Below are 27,079 nucleotides of genomic sequence, written 5' to 3'. Positions count from 1 at the left end.
CGGGTTAGTAAATTACAGTGAACAAAGGGGCACTTACTTCTGAGTAAACGTGTGCCGGATCAAGCTGCTACTGCTGAGATCAAAGAAAAGCGAATTTGAAAGAAAGGCATAAAGAAATACATGGGGGGGGGGATATAAAGCTACTGCACACAAATCCTGGGAAAGCTGCCAAAGCCACTCCAACCAGTCCTTCCTCTTCCAGGACACGATACGAGCACGTCCCTCCACACCTACCACAATCCTTCAGCCCCTGTGGCCATCAGAGGTGTTGTTGTTGTTGTTGTTTTAAAAAGACAAATATGAAATTGACAGATCACTATAATATTATAACAATCTATTCATTTCCAGATTCATTTTTTTAAAAGCAAGTCTCTAGCCCTTTTTATTGCTGAGTTCCACAACAAAAAGGGCTAGACACTTGTTATAAAAAAAGTTGGGAAATAGTATAATGTGGCAATTGATCTTTATAACATTATGGTGCTACAGCAATCTGTCCCGGTACCATAACAACTTCCCCTCTCCCACATGCCCTACCGCGGCGTCTCCCAGCTCTCTCCTGATTGGCCAGGCAGCGTTCCCCTTCCGCAATCGAAGCCGTCGCCATTGGGCGGCTGTCAGAACGTTCCATTCGTCAGCACGGCGCTCGGCGGCCGCCCGATCGTAGCCAACGGGAAAGCGGCGTGAGGTAGCCCTCCCGAAGCGGCAGCCAATGACGCGGCGGCTCTCCCCCCGAAGCCGAACGTGGACGCGGCGGCGCCGGCCAATGGGAGCGCCGCTGCCCTGCTCGCGCCGCTTTCGCGGCAAAAAGGATTTGGCGCGCAAACGCGTGCGGGGCCGGGACCAGCTGGGAACAATAACAGTGCTGGAGCCGAGCGCGGAGCGTGGGGAGGGGGCCGCGCCGGCCGGAGGAGCCCGAGCCCGGCCGAGGGGAGCGAGGAGCGAGCGGAGCCGGGCGAGGAGGCCGGCGCCGAGCGGGAGCGCGTGGGCGGCCGGGAGGGAGCCCTGCCGGGTGCCGTAGCGGGTCACCCCCGCCGCCCCCTTCCACCCGGCGGCTCGCCGAAGGGGCCGCCCACGCCCCGGGCAGCCGCCCCGGGCCCCTCCGCTCTCGGGCCCTCGGCCCTTGAGGAGGATGGGGCGTGTTGGCGGCTTCCGCCCCTGCCATCCGGCGTCGCCCTCCCAGCCGGCGCCCAGGACGAGACCGCCGCTGCTCCTCCTCCGCTGATGCGCCTCGGGTTCCCGGGGGAAGCCCTTGCCCGGGGGCCCCCCGCCCCGCCCCGCTCTCCCGCCAGCCCCCGGGCATGTGAGCCCCGGCGCCTGGGACCATGTCTCTGGAGGGCCTGGCGGGGGCCCCGCGCGTGGCCGACCTGGAGGCCCTCCTGCGGGGAGCGGAGGCCATCCACGTCATGGACCAGCAGATCGTGATCATCTCCACCCCGGACCAGCTGCCCGCCCCCGAGGGCGAGGACGACGCCGAGCTGCTGCTCTTTGCCACCCCGCAGCCCGCCCGCGTGGAGACGGCCGCGCTGAGGCCTGCTCTGCAGCGGCCGCCGGTAACCGTGCCCGTTTTCTCGATTGGGGGTGCCCTAGAAAGTCAGGATCCTGGCCGGGAACGGCCCGGCTTGCCGAGCCTTGCGGGAGACTCCGGCCGTGGGCTTGGCCTGTGCGTTGAGGGTTGCCAACCTCCAGGTGGCGGCTCATCTCCTGTTTAGAAATAATATCTCAGCACGCGGCCCTTTTTGTTGTTTTTTTTTAAATATTTTTCTCATGCCTTCAGTAGTAAGTAGCACCAGTCAACAGTGCTGTTATGACCACGATCACAAATCCTAAACACAACTTATAACGCGTACAAGTCATTATAACAGACTTGTACAAGTTATAAGTTGTGTTTAGGATTTGTGATCGTGGTTATGACAGCGTTGTTGACTGGTGCTACTAATGAAGGCATGAGAAAAATATAAAAAAAATAACAAAAGGTTTATAAGTGGCTGCGTGTTGAGATATTATTTCTAAACAGGGGATTAGCCAGCACTTATATTCAAAACCTCCAGGTGGCGGCTGGAGTCCTCCCGCCATTACAACCGACCTCCCGCCGACAGATCAGTTCCCCTGGAGAAAAGGGCCACTTTGGCCATTGGACTCTATGGCGCTGAAGTCCCTCCCCAAACCCTGCCCTCCTCAGGCTCCGCCCCAAAAACCTCCCGCCGGTGGCAAAGAGGGACCTGGCAACCCTATGTGTTATGTGGATGGCTACATGATTTAACCCTAGGTAAATAATAGACACCTTCTGGCCCCAGTAGCATGCAGGAAGGCAGAGGAATACAAGGCCTAGATATTGAGATTCTTGTAGCACCTTAAAGACTAACAAGAATATTTTTTGGCAGGGTATGAGCTTTCGTGAGCCACAGCTCACTTCTTCAGATATCTGAAGAAGTGAGCTGTGGCTAACGAAAGCTCCTACCCTGCCAGAAAATATTTTTGTTAGTCTTTAAGGTGCTCCTGGACTCTTGCCCTTTTCTACTACTGCAGACAGACTCACACGGCGACCCACTGTGAATTGAGATTCTTGTGAGCAACAGGACAGTATTTCTCATTCCTCATAAAAGTCACAGTTTCCAGCCTCCACCAGACATGGAGGGCTGTTTTCTTAACCCCAGGGCAAGCGGTCAGCTGCCTACGTCTGCCTGCCTCTTCCCCTCCCCCTTTGCCAAAGGTATTCGGTTTGTTCATTCTGCTTAAAAGGACGTGCTTCCTTCTCTGCCTTTCTAAGGCCCGAAGGTGCGAGCGGACAGCCGTCATGTCCGAGCCCTGGTACAGATGTTTCAGACTCTTGTGGAGGGCTCTCCTCCCTAACGGCAGGGGAGATGGTGGGGGGGAGAGTTTTCAAAGCTGCGGCTCAGACAATGCCTCTTGAACGTGGCATGTGCAACAGGAAGGGCAAAGGAAAGTGATCGCAAGCGCATGCAAATGAATCATTAACTAGCTGGAAAGTGCATTCTTCGCAACATGACATTGTGGAGCGGGATCCTCCAAAGGTGCTGCGGCCTGACTTGGATAGTTCGAATTTGCAAGGCTCGCTGGATTGTCGTGGGCCTCTCTCCTCTCCAAGCAGGAGCCTGTAAATGTAATTAATGAAGCAGCTTCACTTCCTGTCACAGGATGTGAAGTCCCAGAGTCCCGTGCAGCGTGCTCCTAACAAAGGCAAGCGTTTTGGCAGTGTGGCTGCATCACTTTCTTTGGGGCTACTTAACTCCAGGGTCTGCAGTGCATAGCCTGGCATAACAGAAAGGTGACAGGTGATCTGTGGAAGGAAAAGCCAGAGGTAATGCATGCCTTTGCAAGAAAAGGGAAGTCAATATTTCTGACTTCAGTTACATCCTGCTAGGTTCTGTAAGTGAAAGAAAAGGCAATTATTATTAGGGGGTAGATGTCCTGTAGATGAAATCACAGAAATTAGTCTTCATTGTAGTCCAACTGTAGATATTGTTCTTTCTACACAAGAATTGGTACTTCAGAGAGGCTTAAAACCTTCAATGAAAAGTTAGAATTTAGGAATTATCTGTGCCCTCTGTTACATACTGTTATTCTGTTTCTTATTTGTTATGTTACAAGTAAGAAAATGCTACATTTAGGTTGTCTTGTAGACTGGCCCCTGAATGTGCAAGTGCTTGAGAGAAATGCAGCTTAATGTTTTTTTGTGGCGGTGATCAGCAGGGCCGGTGCTACCATTAGGCGAAGTAGGCGGTCGCCTATGGCGCAAACCTCAGAGGGGCGCAGAACTGGTCGGAGGGGCACAGTTTTAAACAGATTAGTTTCTAATGCAACTGACAATTTATATATTTTTATTTTAAGATAAGTACCACAACAGTGCTATGGAATATAATTAATTATAATGTCTTTATATAAAAAGTGTTGTGCTTTTATTTATTTCTACAAGACATCTGCTTTTGAAAATTGGTTAACGGGGGTGCACAAGTAGTTAGCCTTGCCTAGGGCACAAAAATGACTGGCACCGGCCCTGGTGATCAGTGATCTCTTCCCCCCCAGAAAGCTGAGGGTTCCTATGTGCTAAATTGTCAGTTCTGCCTCGTTGTCAGTGCTTTTGGGAGTTGCTACTGGAGCATGACTCCTACTGAGGAATGTCTAGTGCAGGAGTACCTGACATGGTGCCCACTATTTTAGAAAGTAGGTGGGGCCAGAAGGGGTTTTTTGCCCAGTGGGGATCCTGATTGGCCATTGGAGATCTGAATGGCTGTGCAGATCGTTTAAAATATTGCATTGGCAGCAACTGCCACCATAGCACAAGGATCACCACTGCTTAACTGGAGATAAACTGTGTGTACAAGAAAATATTTAAAATATTTTTGTTTTAAAAGGCTTCCTGTTAAGCAGAACTTCTAGTTGAAATGTCAAAGACTTGTAATGATGGCTGCCAACATGGAAGGCTTTAAGAGGGGAGTGGACATGTTTATGGAAGATAGGGCTATCCATGGCTAATAGTCAAAATGAATACTAGTCATGATGTGTACTTATTCTCTCTAGTATCAGATGAGCATGCCCATTATATTAGGTGCTGTGGAACACAGGCAGGATGGTGCTGCTGCAGTCACTCTTGTTTGTGGGCTTCCTAGAGGCACCTGGTTGGCCACTGTGTGAACAGACTGCTGGACCTGATGGACCTTGGTCTGATCCAGCATGGCTTTTCTTATGTTCTTATGTTTTTATGTATTCTTAGAGTTATGCATAACCTCACCCCCTCACATTTTGTGGGTTCTCCCGTCACTCTGTCAGAATTCCAAAGGTGGCCAGAGGCTCAAAAAGGTTGGGGACCCCTGATCTGGTGTATATGTTGTTGGGAGGAGGGTCTTTCTTTGGTTGTTCAATACACAATCACACCAATTCTAGCAGGCATCATGGAAAAAGTACAGGGTCTCCTGTGAAATCTGGATCTCTTCTTGCTTTCAAAAACATGGTTTGCGTTTGCAAGTTACCCACCTTTGGGCTGCGGATGTAGGCACAGCATTTGACAAGGTGAACAATTAAAGGGCTGGATCAAACAGAAGGGAGGGTGATTTTCACTGATTCCCCACCTTCTGGCAATAGCCCTCCTACTCCCCTTATGCTGTTCCTGGGCATCTCCTGTCCCCCAAGACCACCATTACGGAGACATTTGTGGTGGTGGGGAATGACAGAAAAAATCCCACTCTACTGATGAAATTTTCTTCTGTCTGCAGAGATTTTGTGGGGGATCCAACCCAAAGTTCTTATTTTATGATCTGAACATGAATTTGCATCCCAGTCCTATGCATGTGTACTTGGATATAAGTTCCACTAACTTTCTCCAAGGTTTGTGTGCATAGGATTGCAGCTTTAGGGACTTTTGAGTGCAGGTCTGAATTCGTTTGGTACCTAAAAGAGGGATGCACTCTTCACAGTTGCAATACAGTTGCATGGGTTGCTTGATTCTGAGGATATTGCCTGGAATCGCAGCATCCCTGGCTCTTTCAGTTCAGGGGTGTACAGGGCAGAGTTGTCACAATTTTTCTCCTGACAGAAGCCCTCTTATCATTTGCCAGCTGCATGGTAGTTCACCATTGAGCATGCACAGATTTCTGTCTCTGAATCTCATCATCTCTGTTGAATTTCTACCTCCCACGCAGCTGTTAAAGGAACAAACATGGCAACCCAAGTGTAAAGAATTGATCTAGTCTGCATTAGTGATTCTGGGAGCAGATCTCTAAAAAGGAGTCCCCACCCCCCAAAACGGGATCTCTTTCTCTTGCCTTCTCAACTAGAGTAGTTTATTGAAAATTAACCAGATGTTCTTTAAAGACTCAAGTGACTTGCTGTCATCTGTATTGAGATGGCTGTCAAATAAAACATGGAGCTATGATTTTTGTATGCTGTATCCTGTGAGATCTTCCTCCTTCCCGTCCACTTTTGAGGATCCTGAGCCATTATTTTGGGATGGCTAATGTGAAGGGCTGGATGAACCACTGTGGCAATCCTAGCTGCTCTATCTCAGGAAGCAGAGGAAGGGAGGTGATGTTTGCAAAGCTTTCTACTAGTTGTCATTCTCTTCCCACAGAGGCCCTTTCTGGGGAGGGGCCTGCCGTGGGCAGCTGCTTTACAGTCGATGCTTTGTTTTAACTGTAGGGTCTGCTGTTTGGGTCAGGAATGTGTAATGAGCTTTCACTTTGTGTTGTCTCATCGGGGGTGCAACGTCTCTGTGCCCCACCCTATTACCATCGCTGCGTGCAAGCCGTGTGCTGGTTTGAAGGAAAGGTCTGTGGGTGCATGGAGGATCCCGGTGCCCCTGAGCTGGATCTGCTCACTTCTCGACATACTAGAGATCTGTCGTTTGGAAAGCAAGGAAGGGAGCTTTTAAAAAGGATTCGTTCAAGATCAGATTTGTAAACCATGTTTAAAGTTCCTGGGTGCGGGCTTTAAGATTCTGGGACCTTTGTATGTTGTTAAAAATGTTCAGAGTCTAAGATTCCATTTTTGAATTTCTAGGTGCCCCAGTAAATAGAAGCCTGGGAATTCCCCCCCCCCCCTTTTGCCATGGCGATGCTGTGGAGACCAGTGTGGGGCATGACTTGTAAATGGTTTGACAGATGCTGAGATTCTGTTCTCCCTTTTCTTCTTGATGTGCCTGTGTGTGTTGTGTTAAGTGCTGTCAAGTCGTTTCCAACTCATGGTGACCCTATGAATCAATGTCCTCCAAAGTGTCCTATCCTTAACAGCCTTGCTCAGATCTTGCAAATTGAGGGCCGTGGCTTCCTTTATAGAGTCAATCATCTCTTGCTGGGTTTTCCTCTTTTCCTGCTGCCCTCAACTTTTCCTAGCATGACTGTCTTTTTTAGTGACTCTTGTACTTTGGACATATTATGAGAAGACAACAGCCTCAGTTTAGTCATTTTAGCTTCTAGGGTCAGTTCAGGCTTGATTTGATCTAAAACCCACTGATTTGTTTTTTTGGTGGTCCTGGGTATTCGTAACACTCTCCTCCAACACCACATTTCAAAGGAATCTACTTTCTTCCTATCAGCTCTCTTCATTGTCCAGCTCTCACACCCATACATAGTAATAGGGAATACGATGGCATGAATTAACCTAGTCTTGGTGGCCAGTGACACATCCTTACATTTCAGAATCTTTTCTAGCTCCTTCATGGCTGCCCTTCCCAGTCTCAATCTCCTTCTGATTTCTTGGCTGCAGTCTCCCTTTTGGTTGATGATGTGCCTAGCAGGGTCAAAAATTGGGTTTAACCCCAGCTCATGTCACAAATGAGCAGTCAGATATGCATTTACCCCTATTAATGGGTCAGATTCCACCTGAATCTTTCTTATGAGAGGGTGTGGTGTAGAAGTCACCTCATTTCTTCCTGTGACGTCAGTGGGAACCTGGGACTATGATTATCAACACAGGGCTCCTATTTGGAGTTAGGGAAGTGTGTCTTATGATCTTACACATGCTTGTTCGGAAATAAATCATTATTTATTCCTGCAGTTGGGTATAGGCGTGCAGCATGATGCTGAAGGAACTGTACCCCATATTTTTTGGTTACTTTGACAACAGACTCCTAAATTGCCCTTTTGGATTTCCCATGTCAGTGTGGTTAGGATGGTTCAGCCCATGCTGCGTGTGGCTAGATGTCAGGGTTTTTGTGCTCGTAGACATAGCACACACACTGTCCTCTAGGAAGGGAGAGGCTGGATGTGACATTTTTGTATGGCAAACAGGACTGTTGGCAACTGAATGTGCCTCTGTTGATAGAAACAGGAAGGGAAATGCACTCAGACCACATCATTAACATTAAATAGCAATATTTCTAGAGGCTGAATTAAAACAATTGTCTTATGCCTTGCATGCTGTGTTAATCGTATTCACTAGCTTCTGACTCTAACCCTAACTTCGTTCGTAATAAAAAGGCATTCTTGACATCCCTTGTGAAAGCACGTCTGCTGTTCAGATTCAAACTGGTTTAATTACCATGACTTTTTAGCCAGGCCCCTATAAATTCTGGTTTTACAAAGGGGCTAAGAGTTTCCACTTTCAGCTGTCTTCTCACTTCCTTCCTTTTATTCTGGGAAGGGCCTGCATTCTGGTTGTTCATTCTTACCCGTCCCTTAGTGGAGTTTGTTCATGTGCCGCAGTATCTCCTGCATTCTTCAAAGTGAGTATTTTGCTGGCGGACCAGTAGGAACACATTTCCTTCTGTAAAATCTTTGGGTTTTCCCTCCTCACCTGACGCCCATGTACCCTCTACCACCACTTATTGCTTGCCACAGAGAAGGAAGCCTGTTTTCTTTTCTGAGCAACTCCTTTCATAACAGAGGAAAGGGTTTCCAAGTGAGATCCCTACTGCTGCTTCTTAGCCATGTAGGTGAATCAGATCATCAACATAACTTTCAGACATGGTGTAGTGGTTAAGAACAGTGGTTTGGAGTGGTGGACTCTAATCTGAAGAACCGGGTTTGATTCCCCACTCCTCCACATGAGCAGTGGATGCTAATCTGGGTTGGTTTCCCCACTCCTACACGTGAAGCCAGCTGGGTGACCTTGGACTAGTCACAGCTCTCTTAGAGCTCTCTCAGCCCCACCTACCTCACAGGGTGTCTGTTGTGGGGAGAGGAAGGGCAGGTGATTGTAAATTGGTTTGAGATTCCTTAATAGTAGAGACACCCTGTGAGGTAGAGAAAGTCAGCATATAAAAATCAACTCTTCTTATAGGGAGCACAAAAAGCTGAGGCTGGATTCCCATTGCTTGCTTCCCCCTTAAAAATAGTGTCTTCCAACCATATAGGGTTGGATCCAACTAACTTTACTGCTGGTGGAAAAGGAAGGGGAGGTCACCTTTGATCACCAATAATGCTCTGCTGGGGATCATGGGAGCTGCATGAGCAAGAGTTATGTAGATTGGAGGCTGTAATCAGTGACATGGGGTAAAATGCTTTCAAAAATGGAAGATTTTTCCAGTGCTGCTTTTTCTGTGGAAAAGTTTCCACCACACACGTGCAAATATAGCCTGTTTATATATATTTGTCAGGAATGTTGTATTGTAAATCAAGCGTGTTAGGTGGGCTAAATGAGAAATATGAAGCATGGACAAACCTCAGTGCCTATACATGCTTGGATTTGCCTTCTGTTGCTGACATTATTTGAATTTTCCTGAGAAACCCACATCACTAGCTGTTATAAGGCGGGCAACTGGGTGAGATTGGATATAACCCAGAGCCTGATGCCATATGGTAAAATGGAGAGACAGAGAGCACAACTTCAGGCCTAGAAATGGTGGTGTAACTACTCTTGGGAAACAGTTGCATCTTTTTTTGTCTTGTAAGGTGATTCTTGGCAAACGTTAGTATTAAACCTCTCTGAGCAGATATCTGTTTGTGCTGTGTCTTGTATGAGTCACTACATAAATAATGCAAACAGTAGTTTATCCTTAAAGCACTCAGCTGTCAGGTCTGCCTTGTCAACCAGCTTGTCTTCTACTGTGAATGGTTGGGATTTTCTTTTCTCTTTCTAGAAGCAAAGATGCCTTTGGTGTGCTCAGATCACTCCAGGCTAGTGTTTGCCAAGTATTCTACCTGGTTATATATCGTGGTGGGAACAAGATCACATCTCTCTAGCATGCGCTGATGACCTCCAAAAATGGATTAGGGTTAGGTTGAGGCTGAGGAGGGGATCTTACACTACAGTCACCCAGGAGAAGCCCCGTTTGATGAGAGCAGTAAGACTAGGGATTTGATGTGTCCAAAATAATTTGGCCAATTATTAGGCAAGTGCTCATTTTATTTAGATCTACTAAAAAGATAACTTGAATCAACTGTCTTAGTATTTATAGCTAATTACAAACAAATTAGTTAACGGCTATTGTTCTATATTGGTTACCCTGCCTGAGACTTGCTATATTTGAATGATTTTAAAAAAAATAATTACTATTCTTTGTGTGTTTGGCTGTGGCATTGTAAGCCACTTAGGATCCTGCTTTGTAGAAGAAAAAAAATCACATTTTAGAAGTTAAGTTTATAAATTATTATGTTCCACTTGATAATATGTGACTAATTCATTATTAGGGGCAGCTTCTGCTGCGCTGCCTGGTTTGCCCTGACTGCAGCAAGGCAGATCTTTTTCCATTGGGGTGGTCATCCAAAACCGTCTTTTCTTCCTCCTCCAACTTCTGTCTGCATTAAGGTATTGCTTAATACCCTGCCAGAAATTTTGTTAGTCTTTAAGGTGCTACTGGACACTTGCTCTTTTCTACTGCTATTAACAGACTAACGTGGCTGCCCATCGTGATTTATTGCTAAATGTTATTGACTTGGAAAACAACAACAACTCTATACTCATTTAATATTTCTTGATTTGGGGTGCCTTTAGTGCCGACAAAGAACAGTGAGACCTGTTGGTTCCTCCACGCTGTATTATCCTAGCCTGGTCCTGTCTTGGGTTTCCTGTGGAAACTTCCAGCCTATCCACTCTCCCTACTGATTGGTTTCTAGCTTCATCTGTGGTTCTTTGCAGGTGGCAACTTGTAGATGTTCAACCAAAGCCTCATCAGCTCCTGTGCCTGGAGAAATTGGCTTTCTAGACTAGGAAAGCTTATATCACAAGAGATATGTTAGAGCCCATTCCTGAAGGGGGTGGCGAAGCTCCTTAGGAGCCAGTGTGACCCTGCGCTGGCGTAGGTGCCACCTGAGCACGGAATAAGGTGGCACCTACGCCGGTGCGGGGGCAAACACACTGGCATCCTGGTGCTGCTGGCCACCACCAGTACAGCCACTCTGGGAGAGCTTTCCCAGAAGGGAAAGCCCATGCTGGCATGGGGGTGCGTTCCTGGGAGTGGAGCTGCCTTTAGGTAGCTTCCACAGCCCTTTCACCCCCTTAAGGGGTGGCGGGGCTGCGCCACTTTTTTTGGTGGCACAGCCTTGCGGTTCCCTATGGGGCATTTCCCCCTTTTTTCTGTATTTTTTAATGCTTTAAAAAAAAAATCCAACCCGCCTCCTTCAGGAATGGGCTGCCCAACTTGTATCATGGAATTCTTTGTTTCCTTGTAGAGCTGAAATCAACCTGTTGTTCTTTTAACTACCTTTTAAAATATCTTCCTTTTTTCAGGTAAAACGGAAGCTGAATTTGGAGACAGACCACCAGTATATTGCAGAGAGTGTTCAAGCAGCCCGAGGAAAAGCGAAAAACCCTGTGAAAGGTGCTGTTTCCCAGTAGGGAGCTGTAGCACTTTAACCATTCCAGAGCACTTTAAAGGTCCTGAATGAAGAAATTTCTTGTCCCAGTGGCTAACTTAGGGCAGGATTCCCTACTGACTGAACAGTCTGAGTTTAGAAGCATGGAGCATCCTGGGCTTTTGAGGGGAAAGGTTGGGCTTGAAGGGTTTCAGAGTTGGCGCACGTCTTGTACTTCTCAGGTACAGAATTGAGCTTCTCAGCTGCAAGTGTGTGCTCTGGCTTCACATTGGGCACCATTCAGGAATAGCAGCTGCTCATAAAGTGACCTACATAAAGCTTCCTTGGTAGACTACCAACTCCTACCACTTGATGGGGATCTCCACCAGTTGTTGCTCTCTCATGGTTTTTTTTTTCCTGTGCTGACACTGCTTTGTGCTTGGTAAAACCAAAAGGTAATTTTCTTGTTCATTTTAAAATGTATAATAATACCAAAGTTTGTGTTGGGCACGGAATTCTCAGGATCCTGAGAATCAGTGTTCTTCGAGCCATACTGTGAAGACAGATTGGAAACTGAGTTGGCAAAGCCTTGTTACATCTTGGTAGCTGCAGTTCACAGCTGCTGAGTTGAATTCTGCAGGTATTGCTTAGTTTCTGGTTTTTCATCCCCTTACTAGCAGAAGCAATACATAAAGCGCACAAGAACTAGTTCAGATAGGCTGCATTCCACTGCCTGGATATTTACTTCTGTTGTGACGTAGTCCTCATTGGTCCCCAGGGCTGAAGTCTCCTGGAGAGAAGTCCCGCTATGAAACGTCTCTGAATCTGACCACCAAACGCTTCCTGGAGCTGCTGAGCCAATCGCCTGATGGTGTTGTGGATCTCAACTGGGCTGCAGAGGTGCTCAAGGTGCAGAAGAGGCGGATCTATGATATCACCAATGTCCTGGAAGGCATCCAACTCATCACCAAGAAGTCCAAGAACCATATCCAGTGGCTGTAAGTAGAAGTTCACCTACCCTGTGTCCAGGTGTTTAGGACTTCCTCTGACAGTCAGCCTTTAGCTGCCCCAGTCTAATTGCACTTGTCTTGTGGCCTAATGTTGGCTTCAGAAAGTAACTTTTTGTATTTGCTGCAAGAGATTTGCGTGGTTATGCTTTTGGAATTTGTCTCTTTAGAAAAAATTGTGTCCTTATTCACATTGTATGAAAGGAAGGCTTGGATTATGGTAATAAGGGAATGGTTGGTTGGCATGAAGTAAAGGATGAGAGCAGTGGCCATACTGGCTTGAATGCATCATCTCTTGCTTCAGAACAATGTTTTCTCAAATGGGGGTTTGGGTTCCCCTGGGAGTCCAGGAGGGTGTTCCAGGGGCCAGCGAGTCCTTCGTCAGGACAGAGGATCACCTCTTGTTTTGTCTATATCGTTAATGTGACAATGCAGCCTCTTCTGTTTTCTAGAAAGGTGGGGGCTCTCTGCCTCAGAGAAAGGGAACAGAATTGGCTCCCCCTCTTTCAAAAGGCATGATCTCATAGAGCTGTCACTGCCTACAGGCACCAAGCATCCAGATCACCTCAGAACACAGTGATTGGTGGTAGGGAAGCAATAGCTTAGCCCTTGGAACTCTAGTTTGTAGAGTGGTGCCAAAGAAGAACAGTCCTGATGGAGTTGTCATAGTTACTGCAGAATATTGGGGTGGGAGCACCCTGTATTCATAGACCACAAAAGCCTGTGGCAGTTCTTAGCTGAATACCAGAAGTTCAGGCTTTGTGTGATGCGGGTCTTTTTCTATTTCTTATGAGCAGTTCTGAAAGTTTTTTCTAAGGCCTCTGTTCAGCCTGGCCTCTACCTGGTAGGTATTCACTAATAAGGAAGTTTCTGGCTGTCTCTGGCTGGTGATGAAGCGGTTGAGAGCGGTGTTTTGGAGCGGTGGACTCTGATCTGGAGAACTAGGTTTGATTCCCCACTCCTCCCCATGAGTGGGGGAGGCTAATCTGGCGAGCTGGATTTGTTTCCCCACTCCTACACATGAAGCCAGCTGGGTGACCTTGGGCTATTCACACACTCTCAGCCTCATCTACCTCACAGGGTGTCTGTTGTGGGGAGGGGAAGGGAAGGTGATTGTAAGCCGGTTTGAGTCTTCCTTAAGTGGAGGAGAAAGTCGGCATATAAAAACCAACACTTCTTCAATCAAAGGATGAGATTGATTAGAATTTGGGTCATGGCCTTTTGAGTTGTGGCCCTACATGGCCAGTATATGTTGGTAGGCTGATCTTCCATAAAACTGTTTGATTCTTTTTGTTTTGCTTTTGGAGGACCTCCCACAACCTTTTCATAGGGAGGAGGGCAGAGCCACTGTCTTGGGCTAGTGGAATTCTTGCTTAGTCAACCTACCCTTTGTTCATGCTGCTGAGACTACACCTGCCTTTAAAAAGCACATTTTGAAGGTTATCTTAAGGGCTAGAAGCTTACAGTGGCAGAGGTGAAAAATAACTGCTGTTTATACGTTATCAGATCTATGTCTTCCTGAAGTATCGTAAAACATTCTTTTCTCAGGACTCTGGTATGAATACTTCCTGTGTTTGGTCTTTTGTTGTGTTTAGCTCGCAGAAGAATTCCTCTACACTAATGTAGGAAGTGGCCTTGAATCCTCGGAACACAGAGTGGCCGGATGCGAGTTTTTGAACGTGTGTGAAGAGAGGCTTTGCTTTGTCAGTAGAGGCTCCTAACAGGGCACAACGGGGCTTCCTGCAGCAGTTTTGTCTCCATGGTTGCCAGATGGCTGTTACTTTACCCACTGGCATTTTCTCTTCTGCACTCCAATTGTGTGGCTTGCTTGTCTGATCTTGGGATATTGCCTGGGATCGCAGCATCTTGTGCACAGCGGGAGTGGGGTTGTCTTGCCAAGTTTAGGATGGGTAGATGCAGAAGACACCTGTAGGTTCAGTTTGTTCGAAGTCTCCTGTTTCTGCAAACGCAGCATGTCCTGGTTGGAGAGACCAGGTGGGTCTCTGTAAAGATGGCTGCTCTTACTGACTGATTGTGAGGATCTGCTTTCAAATCCACCCAGTGGTAGCCACAGGCTTGTATGGGAGCAAAAAGCTTATTCCAGCTCCATCCCAGAATGTGTTCAGAGATGGGCCACTTGAATACTCTTCACTTTATTGTGGTGAAGATACAATGGGGAAGGGAAAGGCATGTATGCCTCCCTTCCCTCGAACTTCTTGGAGGAAGGGTACACTAAAAATGCACGAGACAATTTGCCACTCAAGACAAAAGAAAACTGTGTGTTGGACTGGCCATCTGCCTTTCAAGCTTCTTTTGATGCTGCGTATGAGAGATGTCTGGCCTGGGTTTGGGGCTAGCTAGTAAGTTCCTGAGCAAACACAATATAATCAAGATTTGGGCATGCATTAGCATGCCACCAGGCTGAGCACATGCTTTGTACATTTGCCAAATGCACAGCAAAGACCTGTTAAGAGATGAATACCAAAGCTTGCTCTGTTAGTGTCATGGGCACTATGTTTTAGCCCACCCCACTCGAACACTTTATGTAATTTCCAGCTTTTATGCTTTTGTGCTCTGGGCATTCAGTAGTGAGAGCCGGTGTAGGGTAGTGGTCAGAGTGTTGGAGTGGAAACTGGGAGGTCCAGGTTTAAATCCCTGTTCTTCTGGGAAGCTTGCTGAGTGACTGTGGGGCAATCATGTACACATAGCATACAAGAATACAGTGAGGAAGGTAGAAATATGTGTCCCTTCCCCAAGCGCCTTGGAGGAAAGGTGGGGAAAAGAGACACTGCAGATATAGCTGCTCATCTCCAGGAGATAAATATATCTGGGCATTCATCATCCCAGTGTTAGATGAAGTTAGACTGTGTGGAAATGCGATACAAAAGCCAGCTTTGTCCTCTTAATACATTTCAGAGTAACTGCAGATGTTACTCTTGAGTGGTGGGGGGAGGGTCGTCAAGGAAGAGATCACTCCCTTTTGGATCCTCTTGTTTCTTAGGGGCAGCCGGTCTGCTGTGGGGAGCAGCGGCAGGAGCCAGGGTTTGGTGAAAGAACTCCAGGATCTTCAGGCTGCGGAACAACAAATGGATCACCTCATCCAAATGTGCACCACCCAGTTCAGGCTCCTGACCGAGGATCCCGAGAACAAACAATATCCTTCTCTTGGAAGATGGAGGGGAGGATTGGGTGGTTTTAGTAGAGCAGAGGATGCCGAGCTGCTTCGTAGCAGCCTGAGCCATGGAGAGGAGAGCTCCACGTTCTGAAGAGGTAGCTGCTCTAATCTGACATTCCAGTACTGGGTGTTGGTGTTTTAATTTCTACTTTCCCCACCCTGTGAGCTAGTGGAAAAATACCTACCTGGCTGCTAGGTTAAGGCTCAGTATTGTGGATCTGAGAGAGGGTGGTGGTGAATCAGTCAGATGTTGCTCGTTGGATCGGGGGGTGTTGCCTGGCAGACCTTGGTCTGAATAATAAAATATAGATCTCCCCCTCCCCCAAGTGGATGATCTACCTGCACTGTATGTTTGAGAGTATTAGAAGGCACTGCTGCCAGAAAGGCTATGGGATAGAACATCCAGCCCATCCACCCCTACCCCTTGCAAAAGTGTTTACGCTCCAAAAAGCTGTTTGGTTAACAATAAATTGGTTGTGGCAGAGGATGGCACTTGTATGGAAGTGTCCTAGCATTGAAACAATCATAAGAAAATCACATGGATTCATCCTCTCTAATTAGATATAGATGTTCAGAAGGAAGAACAGAATCATTCACACAGTGTTGCAGTGAGTTTTCACTGTGGCAGGTTGTGAGCGGGGAGGCATGTGTCTGCATGCACACCATCACAGTAGCCCTTTCTCTCCCCCCCCCCCAATATTTAGCATTCATGTATTTCTGTATCTTCTATGTTCAGTAGAGCAGTGAAGTTAGTATTGTTGTTCCCCAACATGTTGTGATCAAGCCCGTGAAAACTGGGAGGGGCTGTGGCTCAGTGGTAGAGCATCTGCCGGGCATGCAGAAGGTCCCAGGTTCAATCTCCCTGACATCTCCAGTTAAAGGGACTAGGTGAGCAGGTGATGTGAAAGACCTCTGCCTGAGACCCTGGAGAGCCGCTGCCAGTCTTGAGTAGACAATACTGACTTTAATGGACCAAGGGTCTGATTCAGTAGAAGGCAGCTTCATATGTGTTCATGTGTGTATGTACTATTATAGTTTTGTGAGTCTTCGTGAATAGCCTGTGATCCTTCTCCTGGCAAAACTTGACTGAGCACACCTCAGCTTATGTGACTTGCCAAGATCTGCGGCGCATCGCAGACCCCTCTGAACAGCTGGTGATGGTGATCAAAGCCCCCCAGGAGACACAGATGCAAGTGTCTGACCCAGCAGAGGTAACTTTTCCTGGTTCCCTGAATCGCAGTGGCCACCCAGGGCCCTTGTGCTCAGGCTGCCCCTTGCGCTAAGACGGTGGAACCCAAATCGTGCTGGCTGTTCTGGCCAACTAGAAGAGGCTTCTGTGACGGAGTGGTGGCTGATCCTGTTGTAGTAAAATATCCATCTTGAATTAATGGTGTGGCTGGGGATATCCAGGTGCCACAATACCTGATAGGGTTAGAAAGGAATCAGTGAGGATTTAAACCAGCTTCTCCCTTGGTCATACTTGCATCCGTATTGCATGTTGATGCCTTGCCACAAAATTAGCAGATATTGACTAATAAATTTATGCAGAGAGCTCTTGAGACAAATGAGACCAAAAGCTAGTTGCACCTTAAAGACTGACAACATTTATTCCAGCATGAGCTTTCATGCGTCAGAGCTCACTTCGGATGCTATGAAGAGGATCTCCTTTGCAGCATCTGAGGAAATGAGTTCTGACTCACCGAAGCTCATGCTGGAATAAATGTTGTTAGTCTATAAGGCACCCCGGGCTTCTGTTAGATTTTGCCAGAGTGGTCTAGTGGTTAAGAGCGGTGGACTCTAATCTGGTGAACTGGGTTGGTTTCCCCACTCCTCCACATGAAGCCAACTGGGTGACCTTGGGCTAGTCACAGTTCTCTCAACTCTCTCAGCCCCAACTACCTCACAAGGTATCTGTTGTGAGGAGAGGTTTGATTCTCCTTAAAAGGAGGTTTGATTCTCCTTACAAGGTAAAGAAAATCCGCATATAAAAACCAACTTTTCTTCTATAATAGACTAACATGGCTACCTTTCTGGAATTATCATACAAGGAGAGTCCTGCTGCTACCCAATCCGACAGCAAGGAAGCAGAACAATTCTTTAGATAGTGAGCAGTGAATCATAAATCCATCTGTTCGCCAAGCCTTCCCAAATGAAAATTATCGCCGTCTTCTAGGCTAGATGCCACATGCAACTCCCTGCCTCCAACCTGCCAAATGGCAGCTGGAGAACAAAGGGAAGAGTCAGTGTACAGAGTGTTGGCTGTGGTGTAGCTAATGCTGCCCATCTTGGAACTGGTGCATATAAAGAAAGTGACTGCCCATTAGTTACTTCTGAAACCCAATAGAATTAGAAACTTGTACAGCCCTGTTATTAACTCTCCAGTCCAAGCCTGTGTTCCAGTTAGAGCCAAGACTTGCACAGATCTAGGAAGACTTTGTAAGGGACGCTTTCAGCTCCCTGCCAGAGAAAGCTAGGTTTCTGAAGAAAGGGGCTGCTTCCCTCTCATGTTGTCTTATTTACTACTTTGGTGGTCTGAATGAGTCATTTCCATTGGGGTTCTTGCATGATACATTCTTCTATTACCTGCCCTGGAGAGCTACAGAGATAGAAAGGCCAGAGTAGGAACAACCTCTGTCCATCAGCTTCTCATGGCTTGACCTGCAGGTTCCTGGCCGCAGCCTCTTGGAAGCAGAGAGCAGGAGTAAACCATCTGATTTGCAGGCAGCCGATGAACCAAGCAAGGGAAACAATCTGCACAAGATGTTATCGGTTTCCCATGCAATGCTAGAATTAGGTTTCATTTATCCACAAGAAGTGATCACATTCTAGCGAGTGTTCAAAGTTCTGTCGAACAGAACTTCCTGGCACGTTTTGAGCACAAGCTGCTCTGCTGGGGAAAAACTCTAGAGAATAAGCAGTACAAGAAAGATCTTCAGACTTCTAAATGCCTTCTCAAAGTCTGACTAGCTCCTTGTCTTTAGAGGAGGGTTACTAATGGGTACAGAAATAAATGCACTTACCAACCTTGCCATTACTGAAACCAAAGGAGAACCCTCAACTTGGGTCCTATTAAGTACTGCTTACCTCTTGATCTCTTCTAGGCTTTCCAGATTGCTGTGAAAAGCACGCAGGGCCCCATTGATGTGTTCCTTTGTCCAGAAGAGAGCTCTGGAGTCTGCAGCCCCAAAAAGAGCCCACTGAAAGTTGCTGCCGAAGAAACTTCCCTGGAGTCTTCACAAGCATCTGTGTTACTTCACCCCTCCCAGGACATGAAGCTACCATTGCTGGGTGGAGACCAAGGTATGTTAAGGAGAACAGGGCAGCCCCCACACCCTGGATTTAGCAACCAAGAGGGAACACTCTTTGCTAAGCCTTCTCTGAAACTCCCTGGTGACTGTAATGGCCAGGTTTGCTGTGGGTTTGGTTGTTCACAGTGAATAAAGATTGTAGCCCCTTGGCAGAGATCGAGAATGTAGACATTGCGTAGTCAGTATTTACTCTTCTTTCCCAGTTGCAAAGGAAATAGCAGCACATTGCACTGTGGTTGTACAGCTTAGCAGCTCAGAAGAAATGAGAGGCAGCCATACTATTTCTCCAGAGTAAATTGTGGCCGCTGGCACTCTCTCAGACTTTACTTAGAGAGGGAAAAAGGCTAACCAGTGTCGATGAAGTTAAAACTAGTCCACTTCCCATTGAAAGGCACTGAGCAAATCTGCAAGAGCATCTACTGTGCTGTTTTAGTTATAAAACTCAACCACAGAAAAACCATTCTGATTCTTTTAGGCTCTGGGACTAGAGGTAGACTGTTGAGTTGCCACCATTTCAGGGTTGTTCCTTTTGTCCATTATTTTGTCCACACCTTCAGTACAGCTGAGCCTCAAGGCTTTCTAAAGGTAATACGGGACACAGAGTCCATGGTAAACATCCACTAATGAGGGCGGGACCTGCAGATTTCCAGTTCTTCTCTTAACCCTGTCCCCTAGGAGTAGAATTTCAGGAAACATTTTTGGCTGGAAATGAACAGCCCTGTTCTGCTGATGGACATGCAGCTTATCAGAGACTTTACTGCAGGATGCTTGCTAGCTTAGTCTGCAGCTAGGCCAGGCTGGGAATTAAAAACAGCCCTGGATAAGTGCTCCACCCCACAAAGAAGGGAGGGAGAAGGAGCCATCCAGCTCTGCAACTGTGCCGGGCTCTGGGCCTGGCTTGCCTAGGCTAGGAGCTGTGTTCCCCAGGCTGCCACTGCTCTTCTTCCCTGGGATAGAGTGGGCCATGTGGGGAGGGGGGCAGTCCATTGGTCCACCAGGGAATTCCCCTGGCCTGAAGATGCTACAGAGTACACCATGAGTGATCAGAGGATACAAGGCTGTGCTTAGGACAAGAGGGTGTAACTCTTTCTAAAAGGACATGAGAATTACCTTGCTAGATTGAATCATGATCCATCTGACAACCTGTCCACAGCAGCGCCCAGCCTCTGGAAACTATTCAGTGTAAGAAACGAGCTTTTTAAAGAGCTGTGTGTGATTTCTCTGGGTGTTTAAGGAACATATCCATTTCCATTATCCAGTGGAAAGGAGTTGAGTTCCAGCGCCACTTCCTCTGGGATTGCTTCTCTCAGTTATATCTTTGGAGGTGTCATTATCTTAGGGCTGAGGAGTGGAGCAGCCAGTTGGACTCAAGACAACCTTTTCCTTGCACACAGGCCTTGGGTCTTTCTGGCCTTTGTTTCCCAGGCACAGTCCAAGCCTTAGGACTGGGCTCTGGAAAATGGAGGGAAAAGCAAGGGCTGTGGCTCAGTGGTAGAGCATCTGCTTGGCATGCAGAAGGTCCCAGGTTCAATCCCTGGCATCTCCAGTTAAAAGGACTAGGCGAGTAGGTGATGAGAAAGACCTCTGCCTGAGACCCTGGAGAGCCGCTACCAGTCTGAGTAGACAATACTGACTTTGATGGACCAAGGGTCTGATTCAGTATAAGGCGGCTTCATGTGTTCATGTGTTAATCACTGTTTGCGGGGGAGAGAGAGCTGTCTCTGAAGCTGGGTAGCAACCAGGCTGCTTTTGTAGGGAGCTGATCCCTCACCTCAAGTTGGGGTAAATCTGTCAGACCTGAAGGGGATCAGGTATTTACTTAGAGGCAGAAGACCAATAAAGACAGTTGCAATAGGAACATTTATTGTTTTCCAGCCAGCTTCTTTCTCTGGAATTTTTTGCGCCTTGTTAATCTACACCAGAGGTTCCCAAACTGCTCCAAGGAGCACTTTGTGCTCCGCGAAACATCTCCTAGTGCTCCATGAAGAGATTTGAAAGAAAAATATTACTGTCATTTGGTTTAGTATATAGGTGCTAGGTGAAAATTAGTGCTCCGTGACTCAAAAAGTTTGGGAAACTTGGATCTACACTATCTTCATAACTGTTCTTTTAATTATCCTATCATTACCATACTTGTTTAAATAGTCTTTTTTTAATTCACTGTGTCCAAGTCCTTCACACCTCATATTTAGCCATACAACAGGGCACACCCTGACTGAAGAGAGGATTAATGGAGGGTGCTCTGGGTCCTCTCCCCAGTCAAATCCCACAACCAGAATGGTGGCAGTCAGTTACAGCCCTTGCTTGCTCCAGTGGGGAAGGGGGAGTGTGTGGCTGGAGAACTCCTTGGAAGGGACTCTCCACAAAGCCCCACCCTTTCCTGTGACATGAGGTCATATGATACAGGAACCTTTTAACCACCCTGATGTTGTTAGTGTGTATGATGAGAGATTTCTAGTGTATAAAATTATCACAAATCAGCTCTCTATGATATTAACCAAATAAGTCAAAGAAGATGTAGTTTAATGCTAGCTCTGTGTGGCAAACCCAACTTCATTGGCACTCTGCAGTTTTTGAGAAATCACTGTTCGTCTGAGATTCTTTAGTCAGGGTTGTAGCAGCTGGTGGTAGCATGGCCTAGTGAGAATAGCTCCACCTTGGGGCGAGTGTGTTTTGTCAGTTATCACACAATAGCAGGCCCTTGGTCTTCTGATCTGTCTGCCTTTTACAGGCTCTTTCCTTTTTATGTAAGTGAAGTGTTCATGCAAACAATAATCGTGGACCGGGTGTGTTTGGCACTTGGAGCTCACGGTTCCTTAGGGAAGTACATTGACCTCTGAAGTATTCAAACATAGCAAGAGAAGGAACGTCAGTAGCCTTGCCAACCATGAATCGCATCCAAGTGTGCATGCAAATAAAGTTTTATCAATGCAAGAATGTGTTGCCCTCTTTCCAATTAATCTGTATACTACAGATTAATAGGGTGTATCAGGGTGAAAGTAAGACAGCCCTACTTAGCTTCCAGGCTGTCATGAGTTCAGGCTAGCCTGGGCTATTCAAGGCTGCCACGGTACTCCATACCAGCTAACTTTTACCCCTGTGGACTGATTTGCAAGGCAAAAGGGTGGGGCTAGAACATCCTAGAATTGATTGCTTATGCAGATGTGTCGCAGTAGCAATGATCTCATCCCCAGTACAAGGAGGCACCTGTTAGCTATGCCATCCTTTGCTTGCAGTTTTTTAGGCCTGGGAAAGTATTTATCTCATAAACTATGTTAGCTGGGAAAGTTTTTGGGAAAGTTATTTTGATGAGTCGGCTTATGGCCTTCTACCTTGCTATTTCAGAAAAGTGCCCACCATGTGTTAAAGCGAACAGATGTGTTTGGGCTGATTTTGCTTATTACAGTAGCCAACCAGGTACTGAGAAATAGTCACATGATTGTGATAAGTGACTTCAGAGATTAATCAGATAAGTTTTCTCTATAACTATGCATGCTTGTGAAGACCAAATCAGATTTCCTTGGACTGAAGCTCAGCAATCAGATTGAAGGACCCCTGCTTGGTAAGATATAGGGACCCTTTGAGTTTATTTGATATTCCCTAAGAGCAGTGAAAAAGAGACTGAATTCTGATTTGTTCTAACTGACCGTTACAGATGTGCCACCTTGGCAGAACAACTTTGTGAGTCTTGATGGCATGAACAAGTTGTCAATCCCCCCCTCCTGTTGCCCCTTCCTATCTTGACAGAGCCTCTGTTGTCTGGGGACGGTTCGCTGCCTCTGAAGTCCTCGACAGATGACATGACCCTCTCGCCGCTGGCCTCTGTTGACGCGTTGCTGGAGCAGGGCAAGGATGACTTCTCTAGCTTCCTGCCTGCTGAGTTCATTGCCCTTTCGCCACCCCAGACCCAGGACTACCATTTTGGGCTGGAGGAGGGCGAAGGCATCAGCGAGCTGTTTGACTGTGACTTTGGAGACTTCACTTCTTTGGATTTCTGAGCGCCTTTGGGGTTTGGGGGAGGGGCATGCTCGGCTGACCCTGCCCCAGTTTGTGAGGCATTCCTCAGAGCTGACATCTGAATGTAAATGCGAGGCCACCTTGAGGCATCCTTGGCCAATGGGCTGTGGAGCAGGGTCCAGACGGAGGAGGAAGAGGAGGCTGGAGTCCAGGATGCCAATGGATTGGTGGGTGGGGATTGATGGCTCAACATGATGGAGGAAGACCATTGGCCATGTGAAGCTGATAGCTGCTGTGCTGCTGTGAAGAGGGCTGGCCTCTTGTCTGTGGCCTCGGGGCCAGCATACACTGCTGAGCCCAGGCCAGTAGTTGTAGAAGTGATAGCCCTGGCTGGAGTAGTAGGTAGCTGGAGTCTGTGGTCCCATGTTTTGATGCTGTTGGAGTAGTCCCAGTAAAGCAGTTGGCATAGCAACAATGCCACCTATCTTACTGCTGCCAAACTGCTGCTTTCCCTGAAATTTTTTGCCTCTGTGGTTGTAGGCTGGCCCCCTCTGTCAGTGGCTTATCTCCCCCTCCCCCCTTAGTATGAGTTATTTCTTTTCCTTCAGGGAAAGGAGAAAGTCGTCCTTTCCTCGCTCCCAGCAAAGGCTCCATGGATTTCAGGGCAGCAGTGCATGTTGGGTATTGCTGTGAGAGGGCGGTTTTCTGTCAAGAATAAGGCAGGACTGGTACTCCGGATAACAAATTGACTATAACTTTGACACCACGCTGGTGCTGAGGCATTATATGCTTGGAAGTTGGGGGCAGGGATGGGAGGGGAAATGGTGGCATATTCTTTGGCTGGCAAGGAGTGGAATTGAGATTGGGACTCGTAACAAAATAAAAATGGCCATGCTGAGGGAAGAAAGCCAAGCGTGTGGGACAGGGTTGGGTAGTTCTGAAAGGAACCTTTTTTGGAGAGTGGGTTGGGGAGTCCAAGCTGATCATGCTAACTAAATAAAATGGGCGATCAGATGTGCTAGAAAGATTTTTAACTTCTGCTGGAAAAAGAACAAAGACGAATAAAAGATATCCTAGAAGATATCCTAGAATGGCAGCCATAGGAGGGAAAGGGAGGCTGCTTCTGGATATTCGCTCAGAGCAAGAAACGCTTGTTTCTGGAAGTTCTGCTCATTCTAAAGCTTTAAGGAGAGTTATGTATAGCTTAATTTATTTATTTTAGATCCCCCCCCCCATTTCCTTAAAAGGCATCTTTTTTTAAAAAAAAATTATTTCAGGATGGATGATGTGCATTTCTTGAAGGGGGGGGCACTGTTAGAAGTAATTGGCCAAGTGGCCGATGCATTTCAACTGTCCTGTCTCTGAGGCTGGAAAAGTAGATGGGGCAGTGTTTGAGGAATGGGGCTAGGGAATAAAAACGGCAAGGAGCATTTCTTCAAGCAAGAGAGGCAGAGAGTCTCGGTGGAAGTCTCCATGAAGGAGAAGGACTCTTTCGTTTTCTTTTTTCTTTTCTTTTTGCTCCAGCAAATATTGTATGGCATGGAGCAATGAACTTCTTGTTGTTCTGGGACTGCCTTCCCTATGAAGTAAAGGCAAGAAAGTTGACATCCATCTTCATGCTGTTCCCTGTGCGAAGCACTGAGGGATAGTCAGATGTCATAAATCCATATTATTTATTATTTATTTATGTGGCTCCACCCAGTGCTCCTGGAAGGTAAGGAAAGTATCTGCGGAGGAAGACTGCATAAAGTGGAATTAGGCATATCCAGGTACGTGGAATGAGGCCATATTGTATTCTGTTAGAGTAGCTAACCTAGCTATGGAGAATGGAGAGCTGCATTTAGGAAGTCGGTAGGTAGCCAGTGTGTTGTAGTTTAGCTGTTAAGTCTGATGAGAAGAGATTGCTGGGTGGACCCGTCTATGCGATGAAGTATGACTGGTGAAGACTGTTGAGTTGAAGTGCTATTTATTAATAGTAAATGAAGAGGAGGTTTGATTAATAGAGAAAAAAATTGGGGAGATGTTGAGAGTGAGAGAGAGCCTGACAAACGAAGCTGTGGAAGGCATGGCTCTCTTATTGGCTTACCCACTTTACTGAGGAGCTTTGATCCTGAGAAACCAAGGATGAATAGGGATTTACCATAACCTTAAAAATGTAAATATTGCCAAGTGGGTGGTCAAAGGGTTGTACCTAACATATGGACAGCACGGCAAGAGGTGCTGTTCCTTGGGTGCCTTCCTGTCAGAATTACTACCTATTTCAGTTAACTAAAACTCACCAAAGTGTGCTGTTCCTTAGGAGGGGCATCTCTTGCTTTACAAAAAATGGTAGCTGTGAGTGTGAAACTTTAGAACCTGACAAGTTGTACCGGGAAGTGGGGGAGGGTTAAGTCTTTATAGGTGACAGGTCCATGGAACAGCCTTATCTGTTTGGCCTACTTTTGTGAGGAGAAAGAAGCTGTGTTGGCCTGGCAGAGTAAGATGGCAGAATCAGGCAACTGTTACCTGCTGTGGTATCGAGTCTTGGGCATTGTAAATGTCACGGAAATGTCTTGGCTGCAAGGGAAAATGGGAACGAGGCCCCCTAGCTGGCCTTCTGTTGTTGTCAAATACAGCATTGGTCCTTGGATCAAAATGTGGCTGGCCAGGGGATGGTTGTGTAAAAACGAAGGTACATCAGGGAACTTACAGTATGGTATTTTCTCCCTGGGACTGAGACCCCCCCCTGCAGCAAAGCCAAAGCAACCGATGGCCAAGGATCGTCCTCCCATAGCAAGGCCTCTGTAGTCATAGCATAAGGAGGTGAATATCTGTCTCAGTTCTCAATATAACATAGGTTGAGCGGCTGCAACTGATCTTACTTGAAGCAACTGTTTAAGGGCTGTGTTCTCGACTCACACCTCCACTACTTCTAGAATGTTTCTTAAGATGTCCTGTTCCTTTGCAACTTTATCCTGGTTGGACCATACTTTCCTGTTTCGGAGAACATGCAGTAGAGGTCCATGATCACTTATACTTCTGTGCATAAGGCCTCCTGTCCTGTCTGATGTTCATTCCTCACGAATGTGGGCACTCTCTCGGAAATTCAGTTTGAGGCCCCATAGTTGTCAGGGAAGCTGAAACTCATCCGTCAGGAATGGTTCAAAATAAATGTTTCATATTTAATGGTGTTCATTGAATTATCCTGTAAGGTTATCAGTTCTGTGGAGACCCAGCCTCTTGGCAAACTTTAGATTTTTGCTGCCTGCTTCGGGGTGGGGGTGAAGTAGGGGCTGAGTACCTGGCAGGCTACAGCACATGGCAGGGACATGGCTTTTGGCTTGATAGGACACAAGCGCCATAGGCCTGCACTAGGGTTTCCTCTGTCCCTTTCTACATACTTATGGCAAATAGTTGTTCTGCTGCTCCCCACAGACTGTACAGAGTAGCCATTCTTTTCTTAGTTTTTCACTTTTGTATCAAAAAATCTGCCTGTGCCCGTCACCTTCCTCATCCCCACCACATGCAGCATGTAGGTGGGTCTGATCTTCTTCCCCCTCCCCTCCCAGGTTATTTGCTTCATCTCTCTTACATCTTACCATTTTTTTTTATATAAGCCTCCTTTGGTAAAACATGGTGGCGGGGTGGGGGGGAATTCTGTTTGTGCTCTCATCTATGTACAAAGTACCCAGCTCTGGATCTGAAGATCCTTGATGCCAGGTAACAACAAATTGTTTTCTCAGTTGTTCGGTCTAAGCCTTCTGTATTCCAAGGGGGAAGCCCAGAAAATACATAAGGCAAACTAGGATAAAGGGATAAAGGAACAGTGTGTTACAGGTATGTACGGGAGGTGGGGGTTTGACATGCAAGTAGGTCTTGCATAGTAGAGGAACCAAATTCATAGTGCTCTGGAGGGCCGTCTGCTGTTGGGATGATGACCTTTGCCCATTGACCAGAACTTCCAAGACAGTGAAACAGGGAAGGCTCACCAAATATTCTGCTGATGAAATGAATTTTGGCATAACCTTGTAAGTGTGCTCATGATTCCAGAGGCCCAACGCGAGAAGAGCCCAATGTATGATATTCCAGATGCCTTGGCTGTGAGCACTGATGTCCAGAAGCACCTACAGAAGAGCCTTCTGACATCAACTGAAATCTTACGGGAAAGAAAGATCTTGCTCTTTTTCTAACTCATGGGGAATACTTAGAACAGCATATAATATTGATAGTTTCGAAATGCCTTGAAACCTCCCGGTTAAAAAGAAAGAAACCTAGATTCCTGTGTTGTTCCCTCTTCCCGTAGGCCTTTACTATTTGCAAAAAGAGTTACGAACACACTCAGGCTGTGATTGGCCTTTGTCTTTTGTCTTTTATTAAAATTGAAAGCACAGTTGAAAGGAGGGTCTCTTTTCTTTTTTTTCCCAGCAAGAGAGAGTGTGACCTGACATTATTGCTCAAGCATATGGG

The 27,079-nt window shown here is 46.9% G+C and overlaps 1 protein-coding gene across 1 annotated transcript; it reads left to right on the top strand.

Moving 5' to 3' along the window:
- Window positions 1–1,322: 1,322 nt before the first annotated feature.
- Window positions 1,323–22,692, top strand: E2F1 (E2F transcription factor 1). Its single transcript, XM_056844460.1, has 8 exons — window positions 1,323–1,550; window positions 11,122–11,212; window positions 11,965–12,184; window positions 15,195–15,347; window positions 16,465–16,579; window positions 18,470–18,668; window positions 21,298–21,300; window positions 22,424–22,692. Exons 1-8 carry the CDS (start codon window positions 1,323–1,325, stop codon window positions 22,672–22,674), a joined length of 1,260 nt encoding a protein of 419 aa, XP_056700438.1. The 3' UTR covers window positions 22,675–22,692.
- Window positions 22,693–27,079: the final 4,387 nt, after the last annotated feature.

The sequence above is a fragment of the Euleptes europaea genome, chromosome 2 (genome assembly GCF_029931775.1).
Source record: "Euleptes europaea isolate rEulEur1 chromosome 2, rEulEur1.hap1, whole genome shotgun sequence".
NCBI lineage: Eukaryota > Metazoa > Chordata > Lepidosauria > Squamata > Sphaerodactylidae > Euleptes > Euleptes europaea.
The sequence above is the reverse complement of the archived record's forward strand: the minus strand, read 5'-3'. Positions and strand labels throughout refer to the sequence as shown.

Coding starts and splice junctions, on each gene's coding strand:
- E2F1 (XM_056844460.1), top strand. CDS start 1,323: ATGTCTCTGGAGGGCCTGGCGGGGGCCCCGCGCGTGGCCGACCTGGAG. Junction 1,551..11,121: donor CTGCTCTGCAGCGGCCGCCG/GTAACCGTGCCC, acceptor TCCTTTTTTCAG/GTAAAACGGAAGCTGAATTT. Junction 11,213..11,964: donor AGCGAAAAACCCTGTGAAAG/GTGCTGTTTCCC, acceptor ATTGGTCCCCAG/GGCTGAAGTCTCCTGGAGAG.